At 35.3% G+C, this 26,465-nt stretch overlaps 2 protein-coding genes across 3 annotated transcripts; one reads left to right on the top strand and one right to left on the bottom strand.

The window, feature by feature from the left end:
- Positions 1-1,407: 1,407 nt before the first annotated feature.
- On the top strand, positions 1,408-7,084 carry LOC120331644 (enoyl-CoA hydratase domain-containing protein 3, mitochondrial-like). 2 transcript variants are annotated; one of them, XM_039398762.2, is made up of 7 exons: positions 2,744-2,907; positions 3,580-3,692; positions 4,233-4,368; positions 4,570-4,760; positions 5,398-5,507; positions 5,883-6,048; positions 6,656-7,084. In XM_039398762.2, exons 1-7 carry the CDS (start codon positions 2,875-2,877, stop codon positions 6,762-6,764), a joined length of 858 nt encoding a protein of 285 aa, XP_039254696.2. In that variant the 5' UTR covers positions 2,744-2,874; the 3' UTR covers positions 6,765-7,084. The 2 variants fall into 2 exon arrangements, 1 of the variants encoding a protein (XP_039254696.2); XR_005567991.2 differs by lacking the exons at positions 4,233-4,368; positions 4,570-4,760; positions 5,398-5,507; positions 5,883-6,048; positions 6,656-7,084 and having other exon boundaries at positions 1,408-2,907.
- Positions 7,085-11,900: 4,816 nt separating this feature from the next.
- Positions 11,901-16,532, bottom strand: LOC120331439 (DEP domain-containing protein 1B-like). Its single transcript, XM_078113967.1, has 9 exons — positions 16,187-16,532; positions 15,808-15,908; positions 15,472-15,647; positions 14,756-14,989; positions 14,534-14,668; positions 14,056-14,416; positions 13,842-13,956; positions 13,396-13,700; positions 11,901-12,948 (listed from the first exon to the last, which is right to left on the bottom strand). The coding sequence occupies exons 1-9, from the start codon at positions 16,448-16,450 to the stop codon at positions 12,594-12,596; spliced, it is 2,046 nt and encodes a 681-aa protein (XP_077970093.1). The 5' UTR covers positions 16,451-16,532; the 3' UTR covers positions 11,901-12,593.
- Between the last annotated feature and the right edge of the window lie 9,933 nt (positions 16,533-26,465).

Below are 26,465 nucleotides of genomic sequence, written 5' to 3'. Positions count from 1 at the left end.
AAGTATGTAACGCAGCAAATTTCCCATAACGTTTAGTATTCAAATGAAATTCAATATTCGTAGCGAAAAAGAAAACAAAACCTTCCATCCAATAAATTTCCCCATAACGTTTAGTATTCAAATATCATATCAAATTCATCAATCGTAAAAAGTAAACATCTTTTATCCATTCTTCGGCCCAGTTTCTTTGCCAGGCGCAGCGACAGTGCCTATCTGTTCCTGGTTTTCTTCTGCAAAAAGAAATTCCAACTCTATGACTGAAACCTTGCCGTGGTGAGTTGGCTTACAACTAATATCAGTCGGCACTAAGTAAATGCTATGCAACTATTGAGTCTGCGTTTTGCAAAGCAATGTCTTCTCCTCGAGCATCGATATCGCAGAGCGGTTGCTCGACTAGTGAGGTTGCTCGGTAGTCGAGTTGTCTTTACCTCGAGCATCTATATCGCAGAGCGATTGCTCGACTAGTAAGTTGTCTGCCTCTCGTTGCTCGGTAGTCGAGTTGTCTTTACCTCGAGCATCGATGACGTCACGTCGCAGAGCGTTTGCTCGACTGGTGAGTTGACGGGCGACTGCCGTAGGCGAGTTTAGACTACTGCAACCACAGACTACTAAGCTCACATTCATAAATATTTAAGTGTTACTGTGAAGTATAAAGGTTTTAATATATTCAAATGTGCTCATTCAAAACATTTAATACCAATAAAGTTCCTAAAATTAAACGAACACAGTCTTATAAGTCAACGGTCTAACTTCGCTAACGTTACTCCAATTTCGTCTGTAGACTGTATTTGTATTCATACAACATGATTAAAATAAGCCACTTATACAAATAAAAATGCTTTCTAGAGAATATTTATGTATTTTTCTCAACATTTGAGCACTAAAAATATCAAAAACGCATTTCTATAGACCTAAAACACCATCGTAGAAAATGCGAAAAGACGGACAACTCACCAGGTCTCCAGGTAGTCGAGTTGTCTCTGGTGAGTTGTCCGTGTAGTCGAGTTGTCCGCCTCCCCTTCCAGTGGGCGTAGCATAACGAATTTTGCATATGTTATTCCTAACCCCCACCTGACTATGCCATCCAAAAATTACGTCACTATGACGTCGCCATCACGTCATAGGTCTTGCCAAAGTATAATTACGATCGCCCGAAATGACATCTGCGCCCCCGATAACGTACTCGCTAAAGCCGGCGATCTCTCTCCTATCGTGATTATTGTGACGAGAAAACAAGAGAGATAGCTTGCTCGATTTCGGGTGCTCTGCGCGTTTTGGACGACCGTTCGCATACTTTGGTGGACATTAGTACGCCACTGTGACGTCGAAATGATGTAATTTTTGGGTGACGTAGTCAGGTGAGGGTTAGGATTGACATAACGTTATGCAAAAATTGTTGAGCCAGGCCAACTAGAAGTGCATGTGGTACTAAACTATACCAGACCCCAATTTTTGATTCCATCTTTAACAGCCTGATATTTTTCATGTAATCTATTATTTATATAAGTTTTTGTCAATTAACGGCAATGTTGATTTCAACACGTTGCAGTGTTGTGTTGAGAAGGGGATTCGCATTTGTTAAACGTAGCACACGTTTTTTGTCAAGTATAGACGGTGGACAAAATATAACATTCATTGATGAAGACGAAAGCTTAATATTTAACGATGGTACTGATTTTGCTCCTGTTACATACTCTGAATCCAGACATCAATCTTTAATAATACGACCACCTGATCAGCCCTTGAATCCAAAAATTTTGAAAGTTTCCGTTTTGGGAATGCCAAATGCAGGGAAGTCGACTTTCATTAATGCAATATTGGGGAAGAAAATCATGGCAACCTCGTGCAAAATTGACACCACTATGGAAAATATTTCAGCAGTGCGTACAATGGGTGACACACAAATTTTGTTTCAAGATACACCAGGTATAATGAACAATCGAAAAGCTGGTCGTCATAGACTTGCAAGGGAGTCTGTTTCTCTGCCCAATGACTCATTCTTTGATTCTGATATTGGGATCATTTTGGCTGATTTAACTTCCTTGAGAATCAAAGATGGTTTTTTACAGCCCGAGATTCTCATGACTATGATTAAAAACAGACATGTACCAACTGTACTCGTTTTAAATAAGGTTGATAAATACAAAAAGAAGGATCATTTGTTACCTTTGATTTATACCTTAACCGCGGGGCGTATAGCTGGTGAGTCTTTTGAGCCAGAGAGGCTAAAACTTACTCCTATGAGGACTCCAAAAATAAAAAAAAATGCGCTTACGGAATATGAAAATTTGGACTTAGCTGATGAAACTGCCTTGAAAAAATGGATGGGAGGAAGTGAACATAGACTGTTGAACAAATTGAGATTTTGTAGGGGATGGCCCCATTTCGAAGAAGTATTTGTCATCTCTGCTAAGGAAGGCTTAGGTCTTGATCCTATTAAAAACTATATGTTGACCCATGCAAAACCTGGTTCGTGGAAATATCACAGTGAGGTAAAGACTGATGCCAGCCCTAAGCAGATCATTATGGACTCTATTCGTGCTGGACTTCTCGAACATTTACCGGAAGAAATCCCATATAGAGTTATTCCTCGAATCACTGAATGGGGTGAAATTGATGATGGGCGCTTGTATGTTGAAATTGAGGTTTTATGTGGAAAAAAGAGTCATTATAATATGGTTAATCGCATTTCACGTAAAATAGCAAACGATACTCAAGAACAGTTGCAGGATGTATTTTTTATGGAAGTTTTTGTACAAATATTACCTGTTTCATTTAAAAATATGGGAGTGTAATTGACATATTTGAAACGTTTTTGTATTTACAGTCAAAATTTGATTGATTATTTTGATCTGAAAGCAACGTCGCTGTATTATGCAGTGCCTCAAGTTTCAGAGATTAATACTAGTGAGTTTTATTTTATACTATTTAATAGTGAGGCGTAGTGTAGTGTAATGCAACACCTCATATGATAATATACCTCTGCCTTTATTTGTTGTCGTTATATTTAGAGGGAAAATGCAATATATATAAAGGTGAAAAAAATTTTGCACTTAATCTTTGTCACATTCGGCCCCATATTTCAAGTAATACTTCCACTATTGAAGGAGATTATTAAAATTAATATCACTTTAATTAATTTGAGTTTCAACTACACTACACAGTGAATTTTAAATGATATTTGCTTCAAATAGGATTTAAGATATCCAAAATTAAAGAATTTTATGGTCATTATAAATTTAGTGACCTTTCCTAGTTGAGGGAAGCTGACTGTGCTCCATATATTGATAAATCCTTACAAAGGCAATTCTTAATTTATCTGTTTGGTTTATTCTTTCTCTTAATCTATTCAGACGCCTACTTGTTTCCTTAAAGTCTAACAAATGTTCATCACAAATCATAAAATTGGGACGTAATCTTCATTTTTTTGAATAATTGAATGAACATTTTTTTAATTGATGAAATACTCTTCCATTTGGATTTGAGTCGCTATCTTTATCATGCAGTATATTATAAAATAACTCATTCAATCTTGCAACTCTTGTAATCATCATTTAATCTTGCAACTATTCTGTACAGAAATTCGGTGCTGTTTCATGTCGTAGTTTTGCTTCATCCACTGCGGAACCTCTTACAATTGTTAAAGAAGAAGATGGAATACGAAGAATCACTCTCAATAATCCTCGTAAAAGGTTTTGATGTTTTTTTCTTACTGAATTTTTCGTAGGAATATAAATTTTTGATGGTATCGGCTATTGAGATGTTTTACATATAATCCTCGCACGGAGGCTTCCACTGAGACACACAGACACCACTCAGTTATTCATTTATTGCTTGAGTTTTGACATTTGCCTTGAACAGTTATCTATTCGACTCTTAAACCCAAGATCTTCAGCCTGCAGTACGGATATGTCAGGCCAAACTCCAGGGCCAAGGCTCCGAACATGACCACTACTGTCAAATGAGAAGCCCCTATGTTTTGAAATATTATCAATCCGACATTTCATACTCAATTTTAATACATCCTTGGTGATGTGATGGATATGGGATTTGAACCTGAAATTTATAACATCATACTGCTCTAAACTGTGTATGGCTTGTTGTTTTTCTGTGTGAACCAGGTAAGTTTAAATTTGGTCAGTTTTAAATTAATAACATTCTTTTCAGAGCTATCCTCGAGAGAGTCTACTTTTTGCCAACTATATCAACTTATAATCTGCATATCTTTTTAGAAATGCCCTCTCTTTAAATATGCTCAATACACTGAAAGAAAATATTTCCAAGGATGTTGATTCTGAAAAGCTTAGAGTTATTGTTTTATCTGCGAATGGACCTGTATTCTCAGCAGGACATGATCTTAAAGAATTGGTAAGTATTGTTGAAAGCAGTAGGTGATCACCACTTACTCTTTATAAAAATTCTCCAAAAAATGAAGCTTGAATTTTTTTAACATTTGCTCAATAATTGTTTGGTCAGTGTGTGGACATATATTTGCTAATTGAATTTTTATGTTTATGTATTTTCTATGTGATTAATTGTGTCTAACATCATGTGATATATATGCTTCAGATGTCGTTTAATGATCGATCAAAACACACAGAAGTATTTAGTCTCTGTAGCGAAGTGATGGAATTGATTCAAAATGTGCCAGTTCCAGTACTTTGTCAAGTTGAAGGCCTAGCTACTGCAGCAGGTTGTCAGTTAGTTGCAACATGTGACATTGCAATTGCATCAGAGAATGCAACTTTTTGTACTCCAGGGTAGGTTCAAGAAATGCAATATAAACCACCTATATGTATGTATGTTTATTTGCCTCGAAAATGTAACAGTATCTGCATAATAATTAAACAGTATAGCAGAGACGTGATACCTGTTCAAGACCTTACTGGCCTAAGACACTGTTGTGCGACATGTACCCTCAACAAGTATGACAGCAGTTCAGGACTGCTGTGTTATAGTAGGACATGAAATGGAGAAGACATACAAATAGAACTTTGATAAAATATACAAGGCAGAGGGGTACGGCACATCGACAATATGTAAAATAGTTTGTGTATGACACGTCCATGTCCCAGGTTCTTCTGTAGTTGTTATATGTTTCCATTTTCTGTTTCATCATCGTTTCCAAAATAAAGAGAGGAATGGCAAACATGGGTTGTGTTAAATATTGTATTTTAATCGTAAAGGACCTGTTTGTAGTAATTAACAAGTGCGTAGGTAATTTGAAAATTATAATTGCAACATTAGTTAGTCAATAGTTGATCGGAACTGAAATATCTGCTGGAAACTGACGATTGCGACTTTGTTCTCAGTTTCACCCTCCTACTAAGTTTGGATTTGGTCATTTTTATTATATCAGAGATTGATGACATATTTTTCTCTTTTTTTGTTTTACAGAGTAAATGTTGGCCTATTCTGTTCCACACCTGCTGTTGCTCTTGGACGCTCAGTGCCAAAGAAACTTGCTTTGGAAATGTTGTTTACGGGTGAAGTTATATCTGCACAAAGTAAGATTCTTTCTGTTTTGCTTTTGATTGTTTACCTTCAGGAAGCAAATTGTAGATTCAAAATGGTTGTTTCTGAGATGATATAACAACTTTGACGTTCTTCATTTTACTAATATTTCTTGAGCAAAATAATTTTTTTTATTAAATTTGTAGTTAACTGCTGTTTTTTCTAGATTTAGAATATAGTCATTTTGAAAAAGATTCAGCTTTGATGTTTTTTTTTTTCAATATCAAAATTCGATTAGTATGCTTTTTTGTTGAAGAAAATAGATCAAGGATTGTGAGTGCTTAATTAAGCTGGTAGCTAACATTTGGAAATGTAATTATAATTGATTTATGTTAACTCAATTGATTTATATTTTATTTACTCATCAGGGGCCTTGATGCATGGTCTCGTTAGCAGGGTTGTTCCAAAAGATGATTTAAACAAAGAAACAGATGAAATGCTGAAAAAGATTTGTAATAATAGTCGATCAGTTATGGCCCTTGGGAAATCTACATTCTATAGACAAATTACAAAAGACACACACTCTGCATACAAGTAAGCTGACTTAAGGATTTCCGAAGCGAATATAAAATCAAATCAGTTTTAAATCATTTGGGTATACCCTGTAGAGCTGTAGTCTTGATTTTTGAAATAACTTTTTGATAGTTTCCTATGAAATATTTATCATACTGAACAAATGAAGTCTCACAGAACAATTAACAAGACCTGTATTTAATTTCTGAGAACTAGTAAAAGCACATTTGTACTAATTTCCCTGCATTTTCTAATTCATACACATTGACTTACAGGTATTCTTTGTTGAACCATTCAGAATATATTCCCTTGTTCGAATATTGTTTTAAAATGTATGTAAATTGTAGTAGATCACGGTAGCTGGTTTTGGCCACCCCTGAAGATGTCAATATTAGAACACTGTCTTTAACGAATTGTGTAGAGAGTTAAACAAATTTCATCCAAGTTTTCACATCAAAATCATGTAGTAAAAATATATTCCCGGTATACATCAAAATTTGGATTTTCGTTTTGTGTTGAAATTAATATATCTCTTCTCGATTTGAGAATGAACCCAAGAAAACTTTCTGGGATGTGGACTTATTCATCGTCTTCAACCATTGCATCTATCATCTTTTTTCTATTCCAGGGATACATCATGTGTAATGGTTGATAATCTTGGCTTGAAAGATGGCAAGGAAGGACTTGCTGCTTTCAATGAAAAGAGAAAACCAACTTGGGGTCATACGTTCGAATGATCGCCAAATGTTTGAATCGAGCTTTTATGCAATTTACCTACTATTATAATTCATTTTTCTTTACTAATTTACTTTCTTTACATAATTTTTTCTTATTTATCTATGATTCTAACTTATCTTTGACTCTACTTCCGTAAGTTTTATATATTGAGTAATTCTCTAATTTTGGGTTGTGGTGAAACTCAATCTTTCATGTCCGAACAAAGTCGAATCACACACGCAGGCATGCGGTTGGCTTGGTGTAAAGTATAATATAGTCAACAGATTTTGTGGAGTAGTATCACGAAGAATGCTTGATTAAAATAAAGTAAACATTTTTTTCTCATTTTTTACTGTTGGCGGTAATAATGGAAGAGATCACTGGAGAAGCGTAACATATACATATATTTGGCCACACCAAGAATAATTTTGTAGAGATTGCCAAAGTAAATACAACATCGAATTAGTAAACGGGTGGAGTGTGTAGAAAAATACTATGGAATAAAAAACACTTGCTAAAATGATGATGCAGTAGGCCTAGTTCAATTTGATTGCAAAAATATCACAGTGACAAAAAATGTTACTAAAAAACAAGCTCGGTAAATAGATTGAATGTTCCATAGCAGTCTATGCACAAGCGGTCTTACTACTTACTGAATACAGCGCGAAACAGTGTGAAGCGGAAAAAAATTTTGCAATGAGTTCGGGGCACCTTGTTTTGAGTTGGAGTACCACGGCAGCAAATTAAAAACACAAACCAACGTATGTAGCCAGAAATGCTGTAATGGCAGGTCTGCCCCTGCTGGTGACACATTTTGGGTACCATAATTTAGAACATTTTCCATATGGATATGGTTGGCTTTAGGGTTAGGTAAAAAGGGACCACCAGAAGTATGTGCACGTAGATGTCGCACAACCTGAAAATAGTACGTGTGGGTGTGTGTGTAGCGGATTCAGGTTGTGCGACATATTGTTGCACATACTTCTGGAGCACCAAAAAGGTAGATAAAATCTCGCATGATGACCTGTAATCCGGTACATAACCTTGTAAATATGCCGGAAATAGCGCCATAAAACCATGGCGAGAGGCGCCGTGGTTCTTTCGTGGCAGGAGGTGGTAATGACTGCGTCTCCTGTTTTGCGCTGTTTCCCTGTTTTGCGTTGGTTTCCTTCTGTTTTGCGGTGTTTTGCGCTGTATTCAGTAAGTAGTAAGACCCATGCACAAGTCATGGATTGGGTTATCGGGTTCTTTTGTCGTTTTCGATTAGTTCAATTTAAAATCATTGTATCCGTTCCAATACTTCCAACAATAATATCGAATTTCCGACGACCAACAGTTTCAGTGGTACCGTCTTTTCTGCGCTCTGTTCGATCATCCACAACTAGATTCGTAAAAGAATCGAAACCTCGCAATATATCCGTAATAGATCGTCCATCATTTAACTTTAAATCCAATCTTTTATCCAATAACTTCTTTAATTCCGGTGGATGGGCTTTGCTCATGTTAATATTACGCGATACAAGTACCGAAACATACAGCGCGTAGCATTCTCTAGTGACGTCTAGTCTTTTCAAGCAGACATGTCCACACCCGACGACGGCCGGAATGGAATGAATAGTTGCCTACTTGACCAAATTCGTCGTCGCGCTCATAATGTCACAGTTAGGTTGTTTTACTATGGCTGTTTCACCAGAAGACTCAAGATTCCGGATTGAGTATTCATGAAAACAGCTCGAGAACTTTAAATAGCAAGACTTGCATTGGTAAAACAGCCAACTTTGAGATTAGCAAATTAAGACGAGAGCGAAATATATTTTCTCCCGTCATTCGTGGGTGATCGGATATATATGCCAAAGACGGGATCCTGAAAAACTTCTATAAAATGTCTAGATCAGGGTTCGGCAAACTACTGCCGACGGAACAATATGCCCGCGACGCGTCACTGAATTATAATACCAAAACAACTGTATTAACGATTATATTCTTTACGTAACAGAATGTTTTGAGACAATAAATTATATTATAACCTAACAAGTATATAATTCACAACACTCGTTTAATAAGCCTAGGAATTGAATATAATTAGACAAATGGCAACAGAACGTAAAAAAGTTGTTGCAGAGTGCAAATGGTTTGATGGCGCAGAAAATATTCAAATGACCAGTCTTCGCGCGCAGCTTTAAATCAAACTGAAATCTATGTGAAAAATGTGATTCATTGTCCATTCTCTCGGTTTTTAACTTTCTAAAAATATGTCCGGCCGCCAATGACTTGCAACCTTGAATTTTGGCCCGCGAACGACGAAAGTTTGCCGACCCCTGGTCTAGTTGAAGGCGATTTGCAAACATTTTCTAATACCGGTATGTACTTTTAATACCTATGCCAAATTTTATCAATACGGTTCAAGGATTATATATATTTATTTTCCTTGTTATGAAAATGTATTGCGCGCTCATCATTTATTTTAGTATATATTATTTCTTGGCTCGTTGGTTTTATTATCACTATCAAGTTCATCTCGATAAATATTCAAATAACACAGATAATAAATATTCGACTTCATTATAGACAAATAAATTGGCAAAGACATACACGCAATATTCATAAATTTGTTGCACGAGCAATATTAATTCCCTTTTTTTTTCGAAAAATAACACTAGGGCATATTTTGGGGGGATGGCTTTTATTTTCACTTAGAGAATTATCAGATTTTCAAATATACAAAATATGAAAACCGATATCCAGTTACTTATAAATAAAACATTTTTATTTAAAATAACCGCTAAGCATGGATTATCAGTAGTACAGCAGGTGGAGAATAGGAAGGTTAAGGGAGATAGGACAGTGAGACGAGAATCGAAAGGTTGAGGGTAATAAGGTAGTGCGTTGAGAGAGATAGGGCAGTGGGTCGAGGATAAAAAGGTCTAGGGAGATAGTGCATTGGATCGAAGAGAGGAAGGTTGAGGGTCACATGGCAGTGGGTCGAGGACTCGAGGATAGAATGGTTGCAATTTCTGTGGTCGTTCATACGCTTCTGTCAACCAGACAGATATTCAGGTAAGGTTGTGTCCTTAGTGTCAGTTGTCATAAATGAGGTCAGCTTACTATTTGATAGCTATAGACTAGGCTAAAATTAGCGCTCAGTATTTGTAAACGGATAGATAATTCTAATTCAGAATTCTGGTTTCAAACATGTAAGCCAGTTTATAAGAGCTAACTCATAATGTAGACGTAAATTTTTTTGAGAAATTCTCTGTGGCTAAAGTTCGAGGAAGTGAAGTGTCCATACCAAATATTTAATACAATCAAATACTCCAATGAAAATAACAAAAAACACCAGGCATCACGAAGCAAGAAAAATAATATGTACAATAAAAATCCTGAAACCCGAAGACATCCCCTAAAATCCGGTACTTTCTAGCTAACCACTGATGATCCTTTTGACTAGCATTACAATATCAAACAAATTCTTATCTGATAGCCATATAATCAGAAAAGAACACACTTGGTAGCCTTTTTAAGAACTAGAAACGATTTTACAGATTTTTTCAAAGACTTAAAAGCCCCTAAAATATAAAATGAAAAAATTATGATAGCATCGGTTCTGCATCTAAATATTTTCGTCTACGTTAAGTATGTGCCCAAACATTGATTGAGAGTACCCAATGTACCAGAGCAAAGTTATACTTTCATTTTTATTTAAAGTTCATATACGGAGTTTTTGTCCACCAATCAACTTGCAAACTACGTTTTTTCTATATTTAGAATGTGCGATGCAACCTACAATGAATTGGAAAAAAAAATCGGGTGAAATGTGGAATGGTCCGTCAGTGTAATATATTTGACCCATTGCTAAGAGGTATTCAATGAGCTTATTCGTCGTGCTCTTAAATCAGCCTGAGCCGCATTTCATATTGTTAAAGATTAGAATAGTGTCCTACACAGGGCCCCAACATCACCCCTTTCCTATGCGCACACATTCTTCGTTCAGCAGGCATCATGTGCTAATAAAATCACAACAAATGTCACTTGGAGTAACTTCTGGCAATCTTCGTCTTTAACAATCCTCTTCTGGCTTGTATTCCATTGTTGCCAATCAAAGCTATTTTTTGCATGTTTTATTAGTCAAAAAAGAGCGACACACAAAAACAGGCACTTGTTGCATGCAACGTGGATAAAAGTCAACATAGGCTACAGACAACGAACGCAGTAACAATTATTTTATACTTATCTCTTCATTTATTTAGTGTGGAGTAAGTGGCCATTGCGGCTTACTAAACTTCAATGGTAATGACACCTTATCAGAATGGGAAAGTGCCTAATATACTCTTGTATTGAGCTTCGACTTTCAGAAGTGACGGTGGTCAAGCCCGCCGTGCGGGTGTTTTCGTGGCGAACAATATGGTGTTGTCCAACTGTAGTGATTTAGACTCGATGAGCTGTAAGTGAATGTTGTAATGGAGATTCTAAGCTTGGGAAATGTTCGGTCAGCTTTGCACAATCACAAATGTGTATTTATAGATTTGGCTTGCGCTCCATTATTGTTTATTGCGACTAGTCATGTCATGGGAGCTTTGCTAATACAAATGCAGACAATATAGTCAACGGAAGCAACTGACAATGAAAAAACTATATATTTCTCCTATAGGGGCAACCACATGACCGGAAGTCAGAGTGCAAGTGTGATTTCTTCGCCTGTCAATGTCCAATTGTTTTGTGTTCGACGGTGTGGCTGACGGAGAGTGGGTAATCTGATAAACCACATATTTATTACATGTTTATTGCGACTAGTCATGTCATGGGAGCTTTGCTAATACAAATGCAGACAATATAGTCAATGGAAGCAACTGACAATGAAAAAACTATATATTTCTCCTATAGGGGCAACCACATGACCGGAAGTCAGAGTGCAAGTGTGATTTCTTCGCCTGTCAATGTCCAATTGTTTTGTGTTCGACGGTGTGGCTGACGGACAGTGGGTAATCTGATAAACCACATATAGCCAGTCCTTGCAAACTATCTGTAAGTAATCTTTCAATTCTTGGTTGATGTCGATGTCATGTCTTTGTGAAATATGTGTTTGCCTAATATTTTTCTCGTTGGCTGGCTTAGAACCTGAATAATTGTATTACATCAACATACGAAGCAAATTTCTGTTGATAAGTTAAATTTTATTCGTAAAATGGAAAAGGCTGTGTCAATTGCGCAGGTCATTTGACATCATATTTAGTATAGATAACAAACATTAGAAACGCACAAGTATCACGGAAAATACAGTTCACATACAGACACACATAAAAGACGACAGAATATAAAATAGTAAACATAATATAAAAAGGGAATTATTCAATTATATATCAAATTGCCAATTTATGATATTATTATATCAGTATAAATTATGTAAAACATTGCTTCATATATGGACATTTCAAAAGTTTGCCGAATTTGAACTTTGTTTTTTACTTTCCAATTTATTCAACTGATTCTGCTAATACAACGACCCTTTTGTTCTGGGATAGCATTACAATAAGTTGAAGAAAATGATTCAAAATTGAAAAACTAACTTTGCTCATTGTTATTAAAAGCACAACTTCTCACCATGTCTAAGAAACACCAGGTGATTGCATAGTTTGGAACTAATGGGCAAATAAGAAACAAAAAAGTTCGGTAACAAATATACCAGAAACAAGTGTTTTGAAATATTGGAACAATTCACGACCACTGCCGAAATAGATTAGTTAAGGTTGTTTACGTATTAAAATAATATAGGCTAAGAGTGAATTTTAGACGGGCAGTATCTATCTATATCAGCAGTACACACTACACAGCATCAATTAGATGATTTACGATTAGACCTTAGATCTTCTGAATTTACTAAAGGGCTTTCCTAGCATCGGTCGTAATCTTAAATTCCATGATGACCCCAAATCAGACGCTTTCTGCAATTTAGTACTTGAAGAGGAAGACGACGTTTTTAAATCAAAGATATCGGAACATGATTTTGCTGGCTTGATTCTTGATTCGTTGAAATCTACATTCAGTGGTGATCGATGCCCTTGACTTACATCTGCGGGAGATGAAGACGGTTCCAGAAACCTTGTCCCAACTGTATTCGTTCGCTGTCTGAAACGAGTTGCTGATTCTTGGGGGAGATGACTAAATCTGTTATTCCGCTTCGTGTGGAGTTTACTCATTTTAACGTACCTGAAAAACAATAGATGAATAATTAGTTATGTAGGATTAGACTTAGACTATGCTATCTAGGGGGTAGCTCTATAGCGCTTAACGGAGGATGACATTTAAACAGAAATCAGGGTGCTCCCGAAGCATGTTAACCAAGATGGCGGACATCGCAACGTAACATGGGTAACAGGTTAGGGTTAGGCCATAATTTTTTTCCAATTTCCCTTATTTTAGTCCTATTATCAGTTTGAAGACTAGCCAAGAGCCTCCCGTAGTATTTATACCTAAAATTATGGCCTAACCCTAACCTAGTACACATAATACATTCCGATGTCCGCCATCTTGGTTCGCATACTTCGGGAGCCCCGAAATCAGTATATAAATTCGTGTAATGTATTGGTAACAGATATTTTTTTCAAAATTATTCCAATAATTGTAAACATATATGTACATAGAATTGAAACTTACGATTCACTGTCTGAAGAATCGGTGGCGCTTGACGAAGCATGTGTTGAGTGCTTATTTTTAATTGAAGAGACCAGTTTATCCCAAGATTTCATAATGTCAGTGGATTTGCGTCTGAAATGGTGTCGTTCTCCTTGAACTTGCTGTGCTCTATATCGCCATCTTGCCTTTGCTTCACTATTTGACGACAGAACGTAATGTGTAGGCGTGACTTCTTCTCCGGAATCGTTATAGCGAATGTCGGGGCGACGCATCTTGGCAATTTTATCACCAACGGCTTTTTCAATGTCGGTCGGGACTTTCATAACCTAAATTGAAAAAATATTATTATTTATTAATTCATTTCCAAGTCAAATTATTAAAATCAATAAATGCAGTGAATTACACTAAGCCTGGTTTTTACTTTTTACATCGCAATTATTAATATATATATTACAAAATATATTTACCTCTGTATGATGGTCGACCATGAATGAAACCAGCCTCATCGCCAATAGCTCGTCTAAGTAAACTTCTTCGTTACATGATAGAATGTGTCGCGAAAACTTTTGAAGTAATAGAGATCTAAATTATAACCAAGAAAGAAGTGTTAGCAATCGATATTGTGCTTCCAATTTTTTTTATTATTTATTATTTTTATTAAATTAAAAATAGAATTTTTACCTGGTACTTGTGTGACCACCCAATTTTACTAAATGTGGATTGCTGCACATTTTTGACATCAGTCGCAAGAGTAAATGAAGTTTTCTTCTGTTTGATGGAGGTAAAATGAGCAAGGCAAGACGCAATGATTCGATAGCGACCTTCTCCATGTCCGGTTGTATGAGACACACAATATTTGTAAAAAGTTCATAGTGTTCATAAGTGAGCAGTGGTTCTGGCTGGAGAACTGGTTGCGAGCTCATTGCTTGTCGTCTTTTTGTTGTGCCGAAATTTTCAAGAGTGTTGGCAGACTGCATACCACAATAGTAGTCGCACACCGCTTTGAAAACGTCTTTTTCAAAACCTGGATAGCAGGGTAGGCCTAAAATGTAAAAGGGTTGTTACATGCAATGTCTAATTGATTTAATGTGATGTGAGTCGATTTGATTACTTTTACAAAGTTAGTATTCCGTAAGAATGCATACAAAAGTCAGCCTACCTGTATCTTTGCCATTAGGCCAGTTAGCAAGACATGTCATTGCGCTCAGTGCCCAGTATGGAATATCCTCTCCCTTCTCGACTTGAACAACACCTGACTTTCCTATTTTCGTTGAGTTGTGTCGAATATCTTCGCCTGTAGAAAAATAAACAACAAAAGCATTATAAAACGATCCAAGTTAGAATCTTGCTACGTCCGCATCGCTTATATATAAATACATACCGCTTATTTCATTTTCATTAAGAATTTCGTCCAGTGTGTCGAGTTTAAGTGCTCCTTGAAGTCTACATAATAATTCCTTTTTCCATGCGTCTTGTACATCGGCTTCTGTTATTGTCTGTGAGAGGACCCGGCATTTTGGAATTACTGGCACCGGTGGCAACGGCCGTTTTAGGTGGTCATTTGACGAAGTTGACGACGTCGATGAACTTTTAATTGCTGTTACTTTTTCGGTTTCTGAAGTACAAAATTATTTCTGATTATAAGAATTTAATGACCACCCTTAGGTCAGCATTACATTATCATAGATAAGAAAGATACGCTATTGGCTAACTCGTACTCAACCTATACTGCGAAAATGGCTTAATTACCGTGATAATTGTTACATTCAAAGAGAATGTTTTTTCTTTTTGTTAGATTATCGCGCCTAGAAATGTCACATTTACAATGCATAAAACGCTTGCGCGATTGAAGTTAATGCTGTAATGTGGGGTAATTTAAATATATGATTGTTTACGAAACGCTTTTTGCGCCCCAATGTCAAATATGGAATCGATATATATTGACCGAATATATATCAAAAGACTGATGTTTATGACACTAATATATTTAATCAATATGACTGGTTATTATAACCTATAACACAAGCATATTACTACGCTAAGTTGTAATACATCTGTTTATCAAAACCGTTCCAACATTCATAATTCAAATCACACCTTCTTGTTTCTTTTCTGTTTCTATTACGTTATTGTTTTCAAATCCGACCGAGATTTTGCTTTTTCTTTTCATCTTTTTTGACGTGTTTGCTTTCCTTGTATGTTTAGGCACGTTGTCGTCTAGTGTTCCCAAAGGATGACGAAGGGTTTGCTCCAATGATACATCGAGCGGAAATCTGTAATTTTATACCAAATTAGAAATATTTTGCGGTCAACTTCAAGGTGAGAAAAGTTAAATGGTTATTTAAAACAGCGATGCTTGATTTGCGTAATGATTATATTCGCCTTTTATGTAGCCCACATGAAAAGTCATTATTGTTTTAAAATAGAACATACCTGAAAAGTCGTCCGTCATCTTCGAAATTCTCGTTTCCCCATCGACCTTGTACGTCTTCGATGACGTGATTTTTCAAAAATTTACGTAAGAGTTGAACAGTCTGAAAATTGAAGGTAAATTATTAACTTCTGTTAAATTCTACATTAGCGAGGAAACCGGCGTCGTCTCTATTTAAGTAATGTAGTAAAAGTCGATACCACACAATTTTTGAGTTAATCAATGAGTCATGTTTTGATCGCTGACAAAGTATATAATATGCCAAATACTGTATACTATTTTACTATTATCGGCGATTTGAATATTAAAAAAATGAATTTAAAATTGAACACCTTAAAAAATGTACATTTGAATTTGTTATGCCTCAATTAATTTTCCTACCTGGTGCCTGGCCACATCGTTTCCGATGTTACAGTTTTTCTTCAAAAGATCATGCAAAAAGTCAGTAGCTTCGCTTGCTGAAAAACATGCATTGTAAGTCTTCAAATGTCTGCGATGTTTTTTGCATTGCATTTCTTCTCGAAATTTTTTTACTATTCCATTCCATAATTTTGTGGCTCTATAAGGTCCCGGTGTCAGTTTCTTGCTGTTGCTCATAATGCTTGTATTCGGCGTATCTTCGCTGGTCATACCTTGGTATACCATGATTACAAAAAGGCAATACTGAATTGCAGCAATTCAGAAAGTATTATGTTCGGTTATCGTATTTTATGTACTCTGTAAAAATATTCAGATAGTTAGAAATAGCACTTCTATATTAGTATAATGTATTCTTTCAAATTCGTTTCCATGTACTATCACTCACTACTGGCAGACTGTATAGCCTGACTAATATTTCTCGACTATTGCCGTGACCCTTCTCTTTGAAAAACTTGGTACCAAATGAGTCATTCTCAATCGACTCTCTTCGATTTAACTTTCTGGGCAACATCTGTCAAATCCTCTTCTATCTATCAGCTGCGTTATTGATCGTGTAATAATTTTATGAATTGTGCCTCTCTAGACCTACGTGGGGTACAAAACCATCGGATTACATTTACAACGGCGGCCGACAAGCGACGAACAGTTTGCGGATGAGCGAATGTGTGTATGAATAGGGCGATTTAAAACCCCGCCAGAGGTGCGGAATGGCTGACTGCAGACAGCGACGTGACGCCTTTGTTTGACATGATTGGACGAATATTCTCTCGTATTATTCTTTGAATTCTTTAAACAATGTAGCTCCCACGAGTTAAGTAGGTATCCATGCGTTGAAAGCATTGAAGTAATGTAATACAAGAATACAGTGCACCAAGTGCCCACTTGACAAAATTTGAACAAAAATTTATACACGCGATTTCGATTTCGGTAAAGTTTCCGGCTTACACGTTTTGGGCTTACACGTTATAATTACATCACCCATGTGAGTCACGCCCTAAACTCTCTATACATTCATCCCAAATAAATACAAAATAAACTCATTGTTGTGTAAAGCAAGTCTCATTGTCAATTTTAATAGCGAAATGAACAGCTGCATGTATTGAAACCTATTTCTACTTATTAACAATACATCTAATATTGTCACCTTGATACAAGAACGTAATTTAGTAGAGGGATAGATAACAGCTGATAGAAACCGCTTAAGATGTTACCAAATCGACGCTACTTTCGAAAATGATCAAATGTTGCTTATCAAGAAAAATTATACTCGTACCTTCATTAGAATGAATTAAGCATTTTAGAATGAATGTTTTTTCGCTATCAAATCTCATTAACCGTCTAGCGAAAAACCTTCTAAGACATTCCTATTTCTTTGAAATCGTTACTTAATTCTATTATACTTGTCTGTATTTACTGATATTGTAAGAGATTACGAATCAAGAGATGGCGGCTTGAGATTTTAATATTTAAACTCAATTTAATCTTTGATCAAACAATGCGTACACGCGTTTTCAAAGATACATAAGACTAATTTGTGCGCAATCATCAGACTAATAAAATAAAAAATAATATTAAAATTGAGAGAAACAGCACTTTTAACTTAATTAGCCAACTGGACCATTACCTAATAAAACTAAGTACTAAGCTTTTTCGTTTTTTCTCTTTTACGCCACGCTCCTTTATCTACCACATCTCGATGGTGAATGATCCGCCTAACCAATATTCTAGGCTATAAGTACGCGCGCTAAAACGATCAATGGCGTGAAAAAGCGTGTAAACGCACCAACGTGCTAATTAGAAAAAACTTCCTCGCCAGCATTACACGTATATACACTTAAACAAACACGAAATGTGCATATTCCCCGCTTTTGCTTCGCTACAGGTGAATCTAGGGACGTACGTGATTGATTTTGCCGAAATTAAACAAACTTGCGCGTGCGTGCAAAACGCAAACAAACATGCATATCCGTTCGGATATTTACTCTTGTGCGTGAACTTCATCATAAGCGCACAAGAAGCTTAAAGCCAGCTAACAGCAACATCCGACCACGGCAAATGGTGCTTCTCACATTAGGAAATGAAATGGTAAAAACAAATAGTTTGCATAAGGAAGATCATCAGAAAAGAAAACTAAATGACCGGATTTTTAGAGTACGAAAAGTACTCAGACATTTCACGGCAATATTGCGTCGTTTGGGGTTAATATACAAAACCCATACACGTGAAAAAAACATCAGTAATATAATTTCGATTAATGAGCTTGTGAACATAATTTTAATAAATGTTTTATTGCCATTTGAACTTATAATAAATGATAATAAGTAGGTAGTAAATTACCCTAACAAGTCAATACACAGCTAATAAAATAGAAACATTTAGACCCCGAATGCCCTCGTTGTATCTGTACTGTACCAATTACACCTTGATTCATTCAAAAGATGCGGTGATTAGGGAAACCGAACATCAATAAGAAAACATGATTAGTTCCAAGAATTTGTAAATGGCCCTCTATTATGCAATCATTATTTGCTTAAGAATTGAAAATTCAGTCGTATTTCGCCCAATTAACGCACAGAACGAACAAACAATTTTGGCAACAGGATGTATTTTTCGTCCTCAATACATTCATACAATATTATATTAATTGAGAATGCATCTCTGGCCCAAAATGTCTACAGAGAAATGTCCAAACAGTCTAGCCTCAATAATTTCTCAAATAACATTTTAATGCAAATAATACTGAAAACAATATTTATTGATATGTTCCACAATATATCTTGGGTAGAAAAGCTGGTTGTTTGCGTATATAGACCATAAATTGCGTTTTGCCCTTTTCCATGGCTATAATATATGTTGCTTTCGGGCTATCGAATTCAAAATTACTTCAAAATAACGATTTTGTCCTGATGTTTTTGTCATACACCTAAAATGGTACTGATTGGGACGCTGTAAGACGCATTAATTTATTCAAACAACGCGTTCCTGTTGGTATCTTTATTCAAGTTACTTGTTATGATGGAAAGGTTTTTAGGCACGAATTTATGATATGGAGGCCAAATATTATTAGTCAATTAGCAATCGTAGCCCTCGGACGTGAGGCCTGCACGATTTTACACGCTATTTACAAAATATACTTTTTCCCCAAAATTAGGTTCATATTATGGAAGTATTATTAATCGACATGCAGTCTGGTGCTAATTATAGGAAAATTCTCATATTTCTGCATGATTTATAACCGCTGTGGTACATAAGCGCAAAAATCTTTCATCACGTGACCAATTAATTTCATGGAATAGCGAAAGTTTGCTAAATAAAACGTAACAAAAATTTGGGCAACTTATGTAATCCTATACAAAGTATACCATAATGACATAATCTTTCACCGCGATAACGTATTAAGATTTCTACTTATCGATACAAGTAGGCCAACATGGAATGCATTGGAAGACTTCAACGAAGTTATCATGTCATAGATATCTTAACTTTATTCAATCCTCAGTTGATTTTACTCAAAAAGTTAACAACAAACATGCACTCTGAAGTAATGGATGCAATTAAATTCTAAATTAATTTTTGTCGCGCCACGATTAACGACCATCAATCATTTTGGCATATACGCAAGCCGTAAACAATATTTGAGTTCATCATTCGTCAGTATTTATAAATTAAAACTATTTTGAATGCAATATAACAAGTTGGAAAACAAAAAAGAATTGGCTACAAATAAGGCTATATACAACAGATATTGTAACCACCCAAAACAAGTATCTCAATATGTTAATAAGCACAGTCTTTTCCGAGTGATTCATACTGTATAAATCTAGGTGGTTGGCTTGGAATTATTGCCAACGAAAGTTGTTGACTATGTTTTACGCACGCACGGTGACTTGGATCTCACGTTACGCATCTTAAAATAAGTGACGCACCACTAAATATACATAATCGTGATCACGTACCTGCACAGTCAACCTTCCTTCCGCTTAATTTTAAAAATAAGTTTTGAGACTAAAATAAACAATAATCCAGAAGAAGAGGAAATGCTTGCACTGTCACTCAAGGAAATGCAACAAATAAGTTAGACTGATATAAGAAGAAATCTGTCCTCAATATTTTGCAGAAAAATCTAATTATTAACTCGAATTCTAAAGATATTGTACACAGTATTGCATCTTGCCTTGTTTAAAAGCAAAAGACTTCCTAACTATAAAGATAGAATTTCTGGTGATCCGCTTTCACGAGGAAACATATTTATGTCCTTCGATTAAAAACAGAATGGGTTAAATGTCATCTCTTCACAGTTACCGGTAAGTTCGTTCATGACCAACCAGTTGCAATAACTTCAGTTATGTTCCGAGTTGCACCTCGTACACCTGTTACACTATCTCCCATACACTGACTCTAAACGCGAGGCAACACATCTATAAGAAATACTTTGGTCATTCATATGTAACAATGAACGTGATACATATAGCTAAAGTATTATTCCTTCTTATTGTTACAAATAAATCGATAAAATATAGTTCCCTGATTATAGTTGATGATAACGAAACAAAACAAAAGACTTATCAACGACCTAAATTGTCCAATTGTTGCAGCCCATACACAGGATTAGCGTATTGCGTAATTTATTAAGCCTGTGCACATTGTCCATGCCCCTAATTAGGGTTAATGAGCACGTGTTTAGTAGTCAGCAACATTGGCAAACACAAAAATTTTGATATCGCGATATATTCGATTATAGACTTATGAATACGTTTGACCTATATCGCATGAAACATAATATTAATAAGCCTTCAATACTATGATATTCGATTCTAATTTTATGACAGACAAAACGTAGGTTGTGATAAGAATCACACTAAAATCATAACGCACCTTTGTGATTAAATTTCGCAACTATGTTTACGATTCTTCATCAAAAATTCGCAAAACTGCTTCTCCATTTTCCATCCTGCGTTATAATTTGGCACGAAAACAATTCCAGAAAAATGTTAGTGAATTTGTTTTAAATAGTAGCATTGCAAAACTGCGACATCGAACGAAATATCTGAATTAGTGCCATACCTTCTCATAACCTGATACCGACAAAACCGAACATAATTTCAAAATTGGAAATATTGCTCAAACGCACATGAATAAAAATATGAGAATGTGCATACCAGCGTCCTTTTTACCGATTTGAACGCTTCGTGTTTGAGGTTACGTAACATCTTGTCAAATACGTACAATTTTACAAGAGCCTTAAATGGTTGTAAGTGCCTATCAGTTCAACTTAATCGATCTGCTGGTTCGTTGCTACAGATTCGTCATTACCAAATTAAAAATTGACGTAATGCGAAAACTGCTTTGATCACTCAAAGTACACTTTTAAGTTATTCAGCAATGGAGCAATAAATTTTGTAGTAAAGTTTCTTTTAATTTATTTAACTGATTGCTTATAATTTCTAACACGATGTAACATGTGGATAAAAGTATTTTAAAATTTTTTGCCTCATTCGTAAGTGTCCGTATACAACTTTAGATAATGATTTGTATAAACCATGAGTTGAAGTCTTGACATAAGTTGTATTTTATACTGCAATAAAATCGTTCTCAATTTTATTTTTTTCGATATAAAAAAAGGAAAAATGTGATATGCAAGTTAAGCAACCGAAAAATATATAAGGTCATATTACTATTGAAATTTTAGACGTCCAGACGACATTACTGCTCAATTATTATACAAACCAATGAATATTTCGTGGAAAAAATATTTTTCTACGACAACACCTTTATGCTATTATATATATATATGCTTTTTCGGTCATGACTCTTTCTATTTTATTGCAATCATAACGCAAAATGAATAACCTGTATAATTATATTCTAATGTATTTTTTGTCACCGTATCGACACAAATGCGGCCGGTGAATTTAGTGATATATTATCCAGTATTTATCCATAATCCATATTCAGACAATGTAACATTTCTGCTCAGACAGTGAAATCGAAAAATACTCGGACGGGCTTCAACTCCAATATTCTACGTACATTGTAGACTTGGTAATTCCCTCTTTTAGATTTCGATTCGAAATTATCTACGTTCGAGCACGCACGTGCCCTGGACGTAGTAACTTTATACTAATAATGCAATTTCAATAAATGGTATGATTATGTGATAAACACACTACATTGTTTCGTATCACCGTCCTATTTCGACTAGATGGAATCGGTCAGTGGAACTGATGCCCGGATAAGTGCTATGATTATAATTGCCATATTAGATTGGACTAAATCGTAAGCTCTATTAAAATTAAATCATATGGGGAAGTAGAAATCAGATTTTCACGACCTACCTCCATTTTTCCATATTCCAAAGCTTCGTCACACTGTGAATATTTGAATCTTATAGGCGCATTTTTTCTTTGAAAGTATTGCGGAACGTTCACCTGTCTATGAGCAAACAACATCTAGCAAAACATTCATCAAACATGCTAATTTATCGAATACATAACATAATTACTACTGCATTTTCACAGTATATCAGGGCATGTCATCATCGCGTATTTTGAATCTATTTCAGGCATACGAAGTCTTCGTTTTCGAAATACTCCGGTGATTCATGCATATGCATATATGCTGCATATGAATATAAAATCAAGTCATATTTTTATGTTACGGAACAAAAATGGGTCGATCTAGGTCCTAGGATATGATTGCAAAATAGGTCAGTTCAAATCATTTATTCTAACTGTTTTACCATTCAAAAATTGTGTGTAATAGGTCAAGTTGCAAACAAATTCGCCAACCTTTTTTATTGGAAAAACAACAATTCAACTTTATGTATATAAATGAAACATACCATCATTAAACACTCCTGCAAAAATTAGCCTGTAACACGAGAACCAGGGTTTAGAAAAGGTTGGGATAGCAATAAATGATTTAATCACGTTTTTTATATCTATATGTCTTGTGTACCGATGGTGTACTCTCTCAAAGAGATTATATCGGTATGGACACATGTGACCCTAACTTTTATTTACTTTCAATGTACAATTAGGTCGCACTCTTTTTTTGCAATTTGTAATTAAGACAAATCGATAGTCGAGCATTGTGACTTTTTGTTGAAAGCGTCGTATACAAATTCTTATTAATATGATCACTATAAATTGTAAGCATTTGTCACCATTGACGTAAATGTTTGCGAACGCGTCATAAATGAGCAAGCGTGAAGTATAAAATGTCTACTAAAGGGTGTGACATTTTTATATTTGAGATTTTTGCAGAATAAATTTGCATTTCATATCTCATGCAATTGGACATTGATGAAATAAATGAGAAAAAAATATTATTTTTGAAATGGCGATTCTGAGAAATAAAATCGGTGCCATATTTCTGGTAATTCGACCATACCATGTCACCATAAAACATAATAACATATTATATGGTGACTTTCAAATGTGTTGAATATTTAAATTGAAAAGCTCGTCAAATCCTGTTTTTCGAAATATTCCTTTTTTTTTTATTTCATATGCGATTTGCTAAAATTCAAATAGGAAGTTTTTAGGCCTTTACTTTTCTGGAAATAAACAAAAAAACAAATGGTAATAAAATTTTGACATAAGATAGCTAGACCTGATTTTCACCGATTTTTTACCTAAACAATGCCTAGAGTTTTGACAATAGATGTTTTGTTTATGTTATACCTCAAGAAAGTCCTTTAGGTCTCAAAGACCCAAAATATCCCGCCCTATTCGTTCAAACTATGTATTTTTAGAAGAACTTGGCAAATTTGATTTGACAATTAGAAAATATTAGATCCTTTTATATTCTTACTGTCGACAATTTTATTTCTTGGGTGTCAGAGGCATCAGTGGAATTTAAACATATACGAAACAAGTTATTTCATTCAGCAGGATGTACAGTTTCGTTCATAGTATATGGGAATAGAAAACGATTATCATACACCAAGAGTGAAAATTAAGCTGGTGAAAAAGGAAATGGTGGTTAAACATGATTATAAAATCTAAAATATGTTAACAAGTAATGTTATATAGTTTTCTGCAAATTTAAATAAATCGAAGTCAAATCTGACTCGGCAAAATTGACATTCTCTCATGAGTAAGTCTAACTTCGCAAATTGGATCAAAAGTACCGATACCGTCTTTAGACTTGGTAAATTGATTTTCAGTCAGCAAGTACATTTGTGGCTACTACCGTGTTTCCCCGAAAATAAGACCTAGTCTGTATTTTAAAAATGATTTTAATATACGCCTTCCCCTTAAGACATAGTCGATGGCGAGTATCATTTTGACCTAAACGTGTTATTATCAAATAAATGGATATTTCATATTTTGTGTATGTGATAATCTCGTAATTCTCTACTTTACGATTTTGTTGATTAATCAAAATGAAGATATCCCCATAAAATAAGCCCTAGTGTTATTTTTCGAAAGAAAATTGAAATAAGACCTTGTTTTATTTTCGGGGAAATACGGTACATACATAACATTCAGGTTGAAAAGTGGCGTTGAACATGCGAAATGTTTGATAATTGTAAGATGTTTCGATTGTCTGATCTTGTATCTCTGTCACGCAATGTACGGAGCATAAAGGCAATTTGCCGCACGCGAATACTGATAATTGCCGATGGTAATTACATGTTCATCTGTAGAAAAGCATGATAATTACAATCAAGTGTCTGCTCAGCATGTTCTCTGTGCGTCACTGCAGTGTTGATTTTTCTAATAACTGTTGCTTCTGTGGAGCTTAACGTATGACAAGTTCAATGATTCGCCCTCTCGGCCACATGATTCATCACTCATATTATGTCATACGCTAGTAATGTTTGCAACTGCAAATTTTTTGCCAACAATGTTTCAAATTTGATGTTCATTTTTTCCATCACTTCTTCAGTTTGGGTTAGGGCTGAAAGGTTATGATTACAGATTGCGATGGAAATCTTCCCGAAAAATTGCAATTTCCGCGAAGATGGAATAGGGCTCTTGCTAAAGTTATGTTCAAAGAAAAGGCGTAAAAAGCCTCATAAACAACGCATCACAGTCGAAAGAAAAGGATATCACACGATAAAATTACAAAATAAGGATTAGTATAACTGAAATTTACTTTTATATCATGTTCATTTATTTAATAGCGATATGTAAGACATCTACAAACTTCGAACTGCGTGCAAGTCTGTACCTTCTCTGGTTGGCATATTTTATGAACCCTCTACGTAGTTTTCAGTAAGAAAAGAAGAAAATGAAGTAAATTATGGCGTCGTATTACCTGATCTGTATGGCCGCGTGATCGGAATCATTATCAAGTGACCTGGACATGTATCTATGAATGTCACTGCCATATTGTCTGGTATAATAACCTTAACGGCGCTCCAGAAGTATGTGAACCAAGATGGCGCACAACCTGATGACCCTAACCTGGTACACAATACACATACTATGTTCAGGTTGTGCGCCATCTTGGTGCACACACCTCGGGTGTACCATCTTGACTTCATATAGCCGCGATAAAAGATAAAAAAATATTTGTTGAGACAAAACCTGATATGATAGATTATTAAGTTTGCGTGTAGTAAAAGTAACATTTTACCACAAATACCGTAAAATTAGTCTACCAGTTAAAATGTAAATCCAAATTAGGTAATTTTAATATACATGCTGTGGATGGTATAGCTTGCCTACGGATGCGTCATCATGCTGCGACATAAAATCGTAATGGATAAATTTCTATTTTAAGAGTTTGTTAATTTAATATAAGTATCTGTGGGACACTAGAAGAAATGTATCTTAACCGTCTTAACCGTATCTTAACCTAACCTCTTCTAGACCGTCGTGTACGTCGTGAAATAAATTCATGGTTAAAGTTAGGATTATGCTTTATAACCCATCGGGTATGCGATAGTAACCGAAGAACTCCATTTTGTTTCCATCCAGGTATTATAATAATACCGGGCTAATCCATTAATTGGTTTCCTTGTATTAAACATTTCACATTGCATTTATGTGGTACGTGCTCTTTGAGTGAAGTTATCACTGCGGTTGGCCACAAATTCGTTTTGTTAGGTGTTTTAATAAGGTTCCAGTCCACGCCATAGTTTCCAACCGTTTTGCTTTTATACAAAAGCTTATTGTACAGGGTGTCTCAAACGTAAGTATACACTTTTAATTTTGATTTGCTCTTCAGGCACTAATACCTAAATTTTATTAACTTAACCATACTATGTTTTCTGAAGAAATGAACG

The sequence above is a fragment of the Styela clava genome, chromosome 6 (genome assembly GCF_964204865.1).
Source record: "Styela clava chromosome 6, kaStyClav1.hap1.2, whole genome shotgun sequence".
Classification (NCBI taxonomy): domain Eukaryota; kingdom Metazoa; phylum Chordata; class Ascidiacea; order Stolidobranchia; family Styelidae; genus Styela; species Styela clava.
This window is presented reverse-complemented; position numbering and strand designations above follow the sequence as displayed.